At 41.9% G+C, this 13,468-nt stretch overlaps 1 protein-coding gene across 4 annotated transcripts in view; it reads right to left on the bottom strand.

Annotated features, from left to right (window-relative positions):
* Positions 1 to 10,642: 10,642 nt before the first annotated feature.
* Positions 10,643 to 13,468, bottom strand: part of LOC147903829 (uncharacterized) — a 76,752-nt gene continuing 73,926 nt past the window's right edge. Inside the window, exons 5-7 of one of the 4 annotated variants that reach the window (XM_087372850.1) lie at positions 11,545 to 11,637; positions 11,289 to 11,328; positions 10,643 to 10,661 (exon numbers count right to left, since the gene is read on the bottom strand). In XM_087372850.1, the coding sequence (XP_087228976.1) occupies positions 11,290 to 11,328; positions 11,545 to 11,637 (132 nt within the window). In that variant the 3' untranslated portion in view covers positions 10,643 to 10,661; position 11,289. Of the gene's footprint in view, positions 10,662 to 11,030; positions 11,329 to 11,359; positions 11,638 to 13,468 lie in introns of those variants that run through there. The other 3 variants (XM_087372849.1, XM_087372851.1, XM_087372848.1) reach the window with 3 other exon arrangements.

The raw sequence follows: 13,468 nt of genomic DNA, 5'->3' as shown, positions 1-13,468 counted from the left end.
CCATTGATTAGAGTCCTTAACGCTATTCTCAATTTGAGAAATCCTTGCAATGAGAGTTCCAGGCAATTCTGCCATGCCCTGCGCTATTACTGCAGCACCATCTGAATGGACTTCTCCCTGCAAAGAGCCCAAATATCGTGTGTTCATGGCACATGCATCCTTATTATTCTCGCACATGGCTTGAATGGACTTTAAAGAGAGAGAGGCAGATATGTGGCCAGATTGAGGGAGATGAGAAAAGGGCTAAAATTTTCATTCTAACCTATGTGTGTGTGTGTGTGTGTGTGTGTGTGTGTGTGTGTGTGTGTGTGTGTGTGTGTGTGTGTGTGTGTGTGTGTGTGTGTGTGTGCAAACTAGAGTGTGTACAAAAGAAAGTGATATGGAGGGCTGGAAAATTTCCAACCCTCGATATCGCTGTCTTTTTTGCGCCTGTTACTTTGTGCTCTCTCCCTCTCCCCTCCCCCTCCTCCTCTCCCTCTCCCTCTCCCTCTCTGTCCCCCTCTCCCTCTCTCCCTCTCCCTCTCCTTCTCCCTCTACTTCGCCTCCCTTCCTCTCTCTCTCTCTCTCTCTCTCTCTCTCTCTCTCTCTTTCGAATTGTTCGGAATGACTTTTGATCCAATCTGATTTAAAACATTTGTAATTTGATTAGAAATTGAATTATCTGAATAAACAAGTAATTACCTTGCTCATCTTTGGAATCATCTTCATAATATGAATTGGAATTGAAATCATCTTCCTCATGAGAATATTCGGGCTGTAAAATGTCCAATCAAGTTGAAGCGTTCATTGGAGATATCTTTATCTCTTTCTTTCTAATTTACATCAATAAAAGTTTCTCATTTTATGATTATCATCATGGCAAAGACCAAGAAGCGTCGTTGAAGCAAGCAATGCCATTTATGTGGTAGTGTTGATCATGGTCCAAAATATTGCTATATGTATCTATGCAAGCATTGCAAGCAATATGGGCATCGAAGGAGATATTGCCTTGATCTATTGGAAGCAAAATTCTATGATATCTTTCCTGAAATTTGGGAGACAAAGTCACTCCGAAAGGTTCAGAAGTTCTCGGATAAGCTTTCAAATTATCTAGTTTTGCTTCATAGTGCAAAGGATTAGTATACAAAATTTCATAAATATAAGTGCAGATCTCATCAATCTATTGCTGATATCTTGAAAATTCACTATTTGCACTTATAGATCTCAATCCAAAGAAATCAGATTTTGCTTATCATCACCCAATATTCCAAAATTATAGATCATTGCCCCATTTAGGACATGATCAGCTTCATCAAATGCAAATGGATTGCACCTACAAACTAAATTCTTCTTCATCTTATTGCTGTAGTATATCCCCAATCTTGGGCTGAGTTATTTCTTCATGTTGCAAGTTGCTCTTATAGGGCTTGGCATCTTTGCATCCATATATGCTACTCTTAAATCATCATGACTGAGCAGATCTGCCTTCTCATTTGATATTTGAAATTCAACTTTTGGATCATCTAACAAAAGCTTCAATTATAGGGACTTGTCAATAGCTAAGTCATTCAATTCCTTCTTTTCATCTAGAACAAGTGTGCTTTCTTCAAATGGAGAAGCATGGGCTGCTCCCTTAGCACCCATAGGTTGTATATTCAAGCTGATTGCATATCATGGGCTGAGTGAATTTGCTGGAAAATCTATCTGGAGCTGATTAGCTGAAGTTGTGAGAATATGTGGGATCCTTAATGGTGGTTGTACTCTTCATGAACCAAGAAGTTGAAGGCCCAATCTTGACGAATGACAGTCCTTCATTATTGCTTGATGAAAACTTTTCCAAATGCTTACACCCGTGGCTGTGATCTCTTCAATAGGTCGCTATGTAGGCTTTTTTCTTCTTCTTCTTGCTTCAATAGCTTCATATGCTAACTTCCATCATCAAGTCTTGAATTGGATGCTTGGCTGCCCATTCATGTTGATAGAAAGTTCACTGTTAGTCTACCTTCCTTCAATTTTAATGGCTCATCCCTCTAGCTCCTTGCAAGTTGTTTGCTTGCCTACAATCTCCTCTACCACGAACAAGTTGCCCTCATGCAACAATTGAGACCATTTGCCATGAGTTTTGACACAATTTGGATCTGATCATTGCATTTCTAAGATGTGTGGCACTTAGGATTTATGCTTTAATGGAAAGTTGCAAAATTGAAATCCAATTGTTATCAAATTAGAGATATGTGTTGGGTTGGTTAGGCTAGTTGGGCAAATCTTGCAAGAGCTTCCTTCCTGGGCTCTCTGAATCATTTACAATAGATTACAAATTAATCTTTATGTTTCTAGCCAATCAACTTGTAGATGGGATCCATATACAGGCTACAATCCATTTTTAGAGTACTGCTTTCATCCTCCGAGGCAGGTTACTTCTTCCTGTTGGCAATAGTGCATTTCATAGGCTCGCAATCTCCCACAAAGTTGACAGACTTGTTTCATCATACATTGGAATCCATACCACTAATGTTGTAGGTAGATGCCACTCTTGACAGGCCAATTTTTCCTAAATTGCTACAATAATCTTCAATAGAAAGCTTCATGATTATGCACAGGCTTGACTGCCATGATGATTCTAGCAATTTTTGCCTTGATATTGATCACATAGTACACAAAAACCTTCAACACCCATGAGTTTTTGCGCTAGTTGTTAGGAATCGTTTGTAAGCATATATTATTTATTCATGAGTTGTGAAATTTCCAGCAGGAGATCAAGCATAGCAAGTTCCTTTGACCACATTCATGGCAGTAGTCCCTCTTCTAACATTCAATGGTAATATGTTATAGTAGACAACCCTTGCTTAAACTGCATCGTGATTGTTGATGAAGCACCTTGTGGGAAGCCTCTTTGAAGGAGAAGCACCACGTGCAAAACATCCACGCAATCAACTTCTTGTTGATCTTTGTCTCCACGAATTGCCATCAACACTAGGATTTGGAGATTGGGATTGCAGGAACAGATCAACTGCAAGATAATCATTACTCTTCATTCTTCTCATCTACCCCACGTACATTTGTAACTTTTAAACTTCGATTTCTCCTGTTTTTTCCATGGATACGAAAATCGGTAAGCATTGTGCAACATCGAGCGTTTGATGGCATCAAGCATTTGATGGCAACAAGCCGCCGTAGGAAAACCGCAACGGAGTAGGAAAATTTTTGAAATCGTGCAACCGTTTGAGTATACCATGGAGCATACTGCTTTAAAAAGGATGTAGCTCTGTCTTTCTATGTCGGCAAAATAAGCTCAAATGTGTCCTAATGCTCGAACTACAACAAATTTCATGGTGTTTTTGTGATTGTTGTCCCTTACCCTTAAATTTCACAGTAACAAATCATCGTAGGCTTCGTCTTAGCTATTTAGTGCAGTTTTTCCATTGAAACATCGCAAAATCATTGTGCTTTGAAGAATCTTCAATCGAGCAATCTACTTTTTCTTGCAACTGGCATAAGAACTGGGACTGGGATCCGAATGATCCGACGAAGAATTGGACGATCTGAGAGGAAGGAAATGCCACCATGAAAGCTTGAATTTGGAAGAGACTACCGCAACCTCATTGATGGTCAAATCTGCCTCATAATGATGGATTGCTTCATTTTTCAAATAGACACATCGCTTTTCAAAGTTCTTAACAGAATCACTTCTTGGATGAAGAAGGATTGTAAGTGACAAAGCCGTTGCCAAAGTTGTAGCAAGTGGAGCCATTGAGGGTGTAGTAGTAGGAGCCATCCTAGTTGTAGTGGTAGGTGTTTTGGTTGGGTATCGAGGCTCCATAGTCACGTGAACAGTAGTGGTTGCCTTTGTAGCAGTATCCATGATTGCCTCCTCCCATCTCTCTCGTAAAATGTTGCTTCTTCTGCTTGAGACTTCTTTCTCTTACTTCTCGAACCTATAGGCCATGTGCCTTCAAGAAAACTTATAGGATTCATTCATCTCCATGCGCCCAATTGTTTGCAGAATCACCAATATAATAGGTAGAGACTTATTCTAAAAATCCACCTATTAGATTACAGAAACTCAGTTATGACAGTCTTTCCTCATTTGGTCATTCTAGTGAGATTTTTTTAGATTTGCCATAAACTATGCTAGTGAGCTTACTGCATCACTGACCATGTGATAATCAAAAATATAAGAGATCTAATGAGCTGCCGATGGTACCCATCATTGATTGTAGCCTTTTTTGAATCTTTTTTAAGTTTCAAACCATGTTCCATGGGAGTGGCTACAATCTTGCAATCTACCATATGAAACTTCTTCAGTATACTATCAACATATTTTAGCTGACTCATAAAAGTGATGTTTGAGTCTCTCCAGAACTCAGCATCCATGAGATGTGAGAAGCTTAGCACTCCAACAACTTAAAGCAACCAACCTATGACTAATCAAAAACATATTGATCCTTGTCAAAAATCTTAATAACTAAATACAAGAGGTGATACACCTTTAAAGTAAGAAAAAGACATAGCAAACAAGTTCAAAGAAAAACATTGATGGTGTAACGTCCTAGTAATATCACCTAGGGGACCACAAAATGTAACATATTCAAGGTTAAGTACAAAGCTTTCATTTAATACTAGCCAACTTCACCTCCTTAATATGTCTCCACATTGCACTAAACACTAAAACCTTACATCTCATTCCCCCATCATGTTCTACTAGTCAAGAAGGCAACAAACATGCCCTCTTTTAGAGCCATCAAGAAAGTCATTAGAAATATATCATGGGTGAAACAAGCTTACATCCTTGCTTAGGTAGCTACAACTAATTAATACCCTTAATCTAAAGCATACGTCAACCTTAATTGGTGACATTAAAAAGCGCTCGTCGCTGGAGCATTTCTTTTAAAATCCAACTTTATCACCAATTGAAAAAACTAATAACTTCTTCTTTAAAGTCGCTTTCTTTTCAACCAAAGTGGTTAATCACCACTTAGACAAACTTACTAACTCCTCCTTCAAAGTCCTTCAAAGGATTACAACAAAAGCTAGTTGGTTCATATGGAAAATTGGACCCTAGTCTTATCAACATTCCTCCTTTATTTCAACTCATACCTCCCTCCTTGAATTTGGTTTTCATTAACATCTATGTAAGAAAACAATACAATGTCTATGCTCAACAGATAATAGGATCTCGTACGCAAGAGAGAAAACAGATAGTATGGACAATCAAAAATTTGATTATTGTAAAACTGATTCAATAGATGGCGCTGCCTCCCAACCGTGCGCTCCTGTGAAAGAAGCTTCAATGGCAAGCTGGAAACAGTAGAAGACGGAGGCTGGATGCTAAGGAATCAAGGTTGTTGTAGCCAGTGATGAAATGGGCTTCACGAGCTTGCTCTTATATAGCCACCAGTCGTAGTCGATTAGACCCAATTGGGTGACCGACCCAGTCCGCCCAAAATGGTCGACTGGGGGTCGGTCTCATAATAGGCCACCAACCACACGATAGAACCGGTGCGCAAAATAGAGCAACTAACCTACGATCTCCGTTCGGCCCAGAGCCATTCAAGATCATCTGAGGCTCCAAATAGGACCTGCAACCCAAGAGTGGGCTGCCCTGGGAAATGCTCCGTCTACCCTCAGTTCGGTCAGTCATGGGATGCCTTCCCGCACTTGCATGTAGCCTAGTTGGCAGTGTGCCAACTCTATCTGAAGCCGTCCAGCCATCAGGCCACACATGGCCCCCATTTGGTGTCCAAACCAGGACGTACCGGATAACCGAGCTACTCAAATGCCTTCTCCTCATATGGGGGGCTTACAAGTAGAGTTAGCTGGTTCTCGCGTAGTTACACGAGAGTGGAGCATTGATATCTAATACCCCACCTCAATGTCCACCCGCAAGTGAACTTAACTTTTCGGCCCAATGCCAAGTCGATGAAGATGCCTCTCTAGTAAGTCTCTTCCAAGAGCCTTCATGAAAATGTCTGCAGCATTCTTTGTAGTTGGACAGTACACCAAGTCGACCTCTCCATCCATGATGAGCTCGCGTACAAAGTGATATTGAATCTCAATGTGTTTTGTGCGAGCGTGGAATACAGGGTTCTTTGCAATCGCCATGCAACTCTGATTGTCACATAAGAACTACGTAGGCTTGTTCTGCACTGCACCCATGTCCCCTAAATCCTCCTCAACCACACTGCCTCACAAGAAGCAAAGCATGCTGATTTGTACTCGGCCTCATTAGAAGAAAGAGCAACTGTGGGTTGCTTCTTGCTGACCCATGACACAGCTCCAGATCCAAGTGAGAAACAATAACCTGTCACTGAACTCCTGCTGTCCACGTCTCCTGCCCAATCCGAGTCACAGAATCCAGTCAAGATGTTGCCCTTGGTATAGGTGATGCCATAATCAAGTGTGCCTTTGATGTATTTCAGCACCCGCATCCCTGCCCTCCAATGGTTCTCCCGGGGCTTATTGAAAAACCTGCTTAGTACACCAGTCACAAAGCTGATGTCCGACCGCGTGTTGCACAAGTAAATCAAGCTGTCCACAAGCCTTCTATACTTCGCTTCGTCCACCAGTGGTGATGAATCCTCGATTGAGAGCTTCACGTCAACCTCCATAGGGGTACCAACTGTCTTGCACTCAGACATGCCAAATGCCTTCAGTATCTCTCCAGCATACTTCAGTTGTGGCATGAAGATCTGTTTCGGCTCTTGCCAAACTTCAATCCCCAAACAGAAATGCATCAGTCCAAGGTCTGTCATTTCAAACTCTTCTAGCAAATGCTTTGTCTGCGAGATCTTCTCTTCATGGTTCCATGTTATGACAAGGTCGTCCACATAAAGAACCACGATCGTACACTTGCCTCCTCTAAAGATATACAAATTTGCATCAGATGGGCTTCTCCTGAACCCATTTTGTAAAAAGTAGGCATCAATTCGCTGGTACCATGCGTGTGGGACATGTTTCAGCCCGTAAAGTGCCTTCTTCAGTTTACAGACTTTACCTTCTGAACCGAGGATCTCAAAACCTGGTGGTTGTTCCACGTATACCTCCTCCTTAGATCTCCATTCAGAAAGGCGAATTTTACATCCATCTGAAACACGGGCCAACTTCCCTGAGCAGCTAAAGCCAAAACACTGCGAATTGTGGTTAGTCGAGCTGTGGGAGCAAAACTATCCTGATAATCAAAACCATGTACCTGTGCAAATCTTTTTGCCACGAGCCGAGCCTTGTACTTATCCAACGTGCCGTCGGACTTGTACTTGGCCTTGTACACCTACTTGGTTCCGATTACCTTGCGTTTTGGTGGTCGATCCACAAGGTCCCAAGTGTTGTTCTTCATTATGGAGCCATACTCCGACTGCATAGCCTCCATCCACCTATCATCACCCTGTGCCTCTTCTGTGCCTCTTCAAGACACTTGGGTTCTTCAACACGGATCACCTCTGTCATCAACGCATAGTTGACCAAGTGTTCATGCGCCCTCCTTTGCTCCTCTAATCTCTTGGACCGGCGGTGTTCGGATGGTTCCCCCTCAATGGCTGGAGGTTCTCTACCGTCCAAAAGCTACTTTATCCACTTCGAGAATGACCGTTGCCGTTGTGGTTCTGCAGGCTCTTCTTCCTCTTCTTTGTCTTGAATCCTCCCAAGCACCGTTGGGGGAGTTCGATCTGTTGTTGGTGGCGGTACTGGATGGATATCTTGGTCCTGGTTGTCTAGAAAGGAAGCATCCTCCTCCAATTGATGCGGCTGTTCTGAGAAGACTACATCGCGACTTACAATTACCTTCTTGGTAACAAGGTTATAGAGATGGTAACCCTTCGCCTCTTCACTGTAGCCCAAGAAAATACACTTCCAGCTCTTCGGTTCCCATTTGGTTCTCGTAGCATCAGGAACATGCACAAAACAATCACATCCAAAAACTCTAAAATGTGCAGATGAAGGTTTCCAACCAGAAAAGGCCTACAGTGGTGTCATCCCGTTCACAGCCTTCGTGTAGCTACGATTCAGAATGTAAACTGCAGTGTTACATGCTTCAGCCCAAAAATTCTTTGGCAAATCTTTCCCTTTTATCATACTCCGGTTCATTTCGCAGATGACGCGCATCTTGTGCTCTACTACTCCATTTTGCTGTGATGTATGTGGCGGGGGTTTCTGCCTCTTGATTCCATGACTTTTGCAGTAACTTTCGAATTCAATTGATGTGAAATCTCCACCTCTGTCTAATCTCAATTTCTTCACCTTCCTCCCCGATTCTTTCTCGACCATTACATGTCATTCTTTGAACTTACTAAAAGCCTCGTCTTTAGTCTTCAGGAAATATATCCATATCCTTCTACTGTAGTCGTCGATCAACGTCATGAAGTAGTAGAAACCACCCAAAGCTTCCGTCTCCATCTTTTCGTAGAGGTCCGTGTGAACGAGCTCTAGAGGAGCCTTTGCCCTGCTGGCCTCTTTAGGAAAGGACTGGCGATGGTGCTTACCCATCATGCAAGCTTTACATACATCAGGCAGATCTGAAATTTCTGGTAGATGTGCAATCATTCCACTTTATGCATCTCCTTCAAAGAACTAAGGTTTAGATGACCAAACCTCTCATGCCACAGCTTAGTATTCTTCACATCCGCTCGAGTACTGAAAGCTGAGAGTTCGTAAATGTTGTTACACCGTGTACCTTTACCAACGACCTTCCCTTGAAGATCCAAAATCTGTGCGCCATTCTTATCGAAGTGAACTTTGAGGTCCCGATCCGTGATTGCAGAAACGGATAACAAGTTCCTCTTGATATCTGGCGCATAAAAAACATCGGACAACTGTTTTACAACTCCATCTGACTTGAGAGCAATCGTACTTTTTCTTTTTGTTGGACATTTTGCATCATTGCCAACTGCTACCAAGATGTCATTTCCTACCGGCGGTAGAGGTATATCAATCCTTGCGACTGATCATGTGGCGCGATGCACCACTGTCGATGATCCACGGTTCATCCGCAGGTACATAAACTGCCTCCGTGCAAATCTCCTCAATTGCTACGAATAGCTCTACTGGTACTGCCTACGCGCTGTTGCTGGACTCTTTACTCCGTTCTCATCTGCAATCTTCTTTCGACACTCATTCTGCTTGTCCCCTGCCTTGTTGCAATAGAAGCACTTGATCTTCTTTCTCTTTTTATCATCAGAAGAAGATGGGTTACCAGAGTCCTTACCATTACCTTTTTTTGATCTAGCGTAAAAAACCGAATCTTCTCCAGTCCTCGTCTTTTGATGCATCTTCTCCAAAAGCATTGCGCTGAAATCCTCAAAGTTAAGGGACGGATTTTTGTTCTGCGTATTCAACGCCGTAACAAGACCGTCGTACTTTCGTGGAAGAATCTGTATACACCTCTGTGCTAGATTCTCGCTGGTGATGGTGATACCAATCGTAGTTATCTGATCGCGTAGATTCTTCACCCTGGTGATGAACTTCTCTGCCGCTTCAGAATCAAACAGTTTCTCGTTCGCGAGTTGAGTCTCCAGGTTCTGCATCCGCGTCTGATTCGTGGTCTCGTATTGATTTTTCAAGACCGTCCATGCCTCCTCCGCTGTGGTGACATGTTGAATTAACGCCATGACGGAATCACTTACACTACAGACAATAGAACACAACGCATCTGCATTTCTTGTCCACGCGAGAATCTCATCCGCAGTTAGTACTCTTGTGCTGCATTGACCGGATTCGATCTCGAAACCATTTTCAGGTCCACCCCAATAGCAGTATCCCAAAGCTCGTATGCGCTTAGGATGGTCTTCATCTTGAACTTTCAAAGTGGATAATTAGAGCCGTCCAGCTTTTCGCTTTTGTCGAACGGTGGGATTCGCAGTATTACGGACTAAGCCATCTCACAATCTGCTCGCAAACAGAAACACACTACCAAATCTTCTTGCTAGAGTCAGAGCTCTGATACCATGTAAGAAAACAATACGTCTGTGCTCAACAGATAACAGGATCTCATACGCAAGAGAGAAAACACATAGTATGGAGAATCAAAATTTTGATTACTATAAAACTGATACAATAGATGGTGCTGCCTCCCAACCGTGTGCTCTTGTGAAAAAAGCTTCGATGGCGTGCTGAAAACAATAGAAGGAGGAGGCTGGATGCTAAGAAATCACGGTTACTGTAGCCAATGATGAAATTGGCTTCACGGGCTTACTCTTATATAGTCACCAGTCGTAGTCGGTTAGACCCAATTGGGTGACCGACCAGTCTGCCCAAAATGATCGATTGGAGATCAGTCTCGAAATAGGCCACCGATCACACGATAAAACCGATGCGCAAAATAGAGCAACTAACCTATGGTTGCCGTTCGGCCCAGAGCCATCCGAGATCATCTGAGGCTCCAAACGGACCCCGCAACCCAAGAGTGAACTACCCCGAAAAATGCTCCGTCTACCCTCAATGCGGTCAGTCATGAGATGCCTTCCCGCACTTGCATGTAGCCTAGTTGACGGTGTGCCAACTCTATCTGAAGCCGTCCAGCCATCAGGCCACACATAGCCCCCATCTAGTATCCAAACCAGGACCTATCGGATAATTGAGCTACTAAAATGCATTCTCCTCATATGGGGGTCTTACAAGTAGAGTTAGCTGGTTCCCACGTAGTTACACGAGAGTGGAGCATTGATATCTAACAATCTAGTCATTCGTATCTCCTGCAAATCTGAAAAAAAGAGCACTCGTATTTTAGTACCATGTGTAAAGAGAATGCCCAAAACTCATTCTCTAAAAACAAAGCAATCAAGACTGCTTATAACAATCACTCAAAAGGCTAAAATCCAAAACGCCATCTTGCACAAGACTAGCTATTATGGCATCCCCATTGATGTTCATCAACACGTAACAATGGTTGTATACATTATAGAATAAGCATATGCTCTCACACACACATCCACACATTCACATTGAGTATTCATTTACACAAAGGTCTTCAAATAAATCTCTCACGATTATAATTAAACTAGTCATTTAGCCAAGGCATATCATATAGTATCTTGAGTTCTCCCAACAAGAGCTGTCTTGTATTATGGAATGTGCCTATATTCGGGTTAGAAAAGGGTTTTAAAGGTGTTCCATCTCTTCATCATCCTAATGTTAAGAATTTCATTTCTTCATCTACTTCAAAGTTGTCTAGATGTACAAAGAATGATTTCACAATGCCTTTAAGTATGCACAAAAGTCCTCTCTTTTACCTGAGGGATTTGCTGAGCACTCAATCTGGCATTGTAATTCCAAAAAATCCATGTATGAAATACATGACAAGCACAAAATGAGCACTTCACCTCATTTACTCCGTGCTAACATAAACTGGAGATACTTTTCCTGCATATGGCAGACATATTATCAAGCCTTAGGAGAGCTTGCACTCCATATGCTCTCGTCAAAATGGAAACTAAAACAATGAATGAAGATGCAAAAAATTAGAAGGGCCTTTCCAAGAAGAATACTTCATCTCCACTTCACAAGTAAAACTTATTTTGTATGCATCAACTATAAATATATCCTTGTCTTCAAGATAGTAGATAGAAAACACCTTACAGATTTTAGATGCAACAAAGTAGGACGAAATAAGGCGTTTGAGCTTGGACCAAACCAAACATTCACTGATATTGTTTCCTGTAGAGTGAAAACCTTCAAATATCATCCAAAAAAAAAAAGAACTATTGTTAATGATCTCACTTTGAATAATCCAACCCATAAAATTTTAGATTTTTAATGAATTACACATTCAATAAAATCATTGAGAGTGTTTTAGTATGTATCAATAATTCAAAATCCTCCATTAAGGTGTATATATAAAGTTTGACTCTTCAAGCTACATTTAAATGATATTGTACATAAGATATCCTACTGATAGAACTTGAGTCTGAATGGTTAACTAGTGTGATATTAGAGGATGCATGTCTCTTACATACATACATACGTATCTATCTACATACATACATACATGTGTGTGTGTGTGTGTGTCTATATACATACGTACATACGTACGTGTGTACGAGTGATCATGAAACTTCAGCAATTGAAGGAGATCAAAGATTTGGTACCCACATACCGGTAGATGGTTTGATTGTCTAGGGCTCCCTATGGACAGATTACTCCCCTTTCCGTATAGACTTGAGAACCCCGCTCACCACGATGCTGACCAAATTATCCGAGAGAATCCTGTACGTCCACATATTCAAGACCGTGTTAGCGCCCAGCGAGCTTCCTGTGAAGCTCAGCTTGTACAAAGATCACAACTTACGAATATCAAAGGGCTTCATCAACAAGCTAAGCTATGCATGGATCCACCTCCCCCATTCTTTGAGAATATCAATCACGCAATTTCAGGTTTTATCATACCGACTATGCATTGAGTGGACAGGCTAAGCCTTCTTTGAGAATATCGATCACGCAATTCCGTGTTTCATCACACCGACTACTCATTGAAAGTGGACGGTGTGAGAACATATCTAGAGAGGGTGATCTACCGGAGTCAGAGGAACATGTTGCTTTCAGATGCCATCTTTACTATGAGATCCAAGATCCCTCTTAAGTTGCATATAAACTAGAATTGCCTCCACATGTAGGGAGCTCCCGCAGTGCCAACCACATCCTAAATATGTGTAACTATAAGAGATCCTCTGGGATGACCTGGTTCATTTCATGATATGTAAGCGAGATGGAGGGAGCCTCAATGCTATACTGGAAGGGAGATAACCTGTCTATGTGGAGTCAAAAACTCTCAATCCATCTGCATGGCAAAAGTTCACTCAACCTTTCTTGAAAGAGGCGTTCAGGGCTGGAGATAGTCTTGTCTCTCCCCGAGAATTTGTGGATGAAGAGGACTTCACCTATGTTCCATATGAACTTCAAAGATTCATCAATTTCTAGAAAAGGAAACTCATGAGTAAGTTGATTATAGAGTTCAAAGTTAAGTGGAAAGATACGTAAGAAAAACTCACTTGGGAGTAATTGTTAGTTTGCAAAGAACTTTCCCAAGTTCATTTAAGAGTAAACACTTAAAAGAGGGAAAGAATCTTATGTACTTGGATACTAATCCCACACAGTTAGGGGGCCATGGGATTAAGGAAAGCAAGCTAATGTGGGACTAGAGGACTTAAAACAATGGCAAAGGGCCAATTGGCTATATTTAGCTAGGACGCTTTCTAGAAAGCGGGATGCTTTTCCAAATAAGAATGGCCAAGGCTATTGTGATGGCATTCAATGTGTTGAAAATTGACACCACTAGAAGGTCTAGTTGAGATCATGAACCTAGACTCCTACCTCTACATGGTAGATCACAAGGTATACTATCCTTATTGACAGTTCCAGCGGTATGGGATGACCGAGCTACAGGCACAGCCTTGAGGGAGTTTGATCTCTAGCCTACGTGCTTGGAGATAGCTAGGAGGTGAGCCGCCTATTGATCTTTATTGGTTTAACCCATTGTGCTTGGATCATTTTTTGGGACTATATC

The sequence above is a fragment of the Dipteris shenzhenensis genome, chromosome 3, assembly GCF_047967505.1.
Source record: "Dipteris shenzhenensis isolate YYH24624 ecotype China chromosome 3, Dip_SZ_1.0, whole genome shotgun sequence".
Classification (NCBI taxonomy): Eukaryota; Viridiplantae; Streptophyta; class Polypodiopsida; order Gleicheniales; family Dipteridaceae; genus Dipteris; species Dipteris shenzhenensis.
The sequence above is the reverse complement of the archived record's forward strand: the minus strand, read 5'-3'. Positions and strand labels throughout refer to the sequence as shown.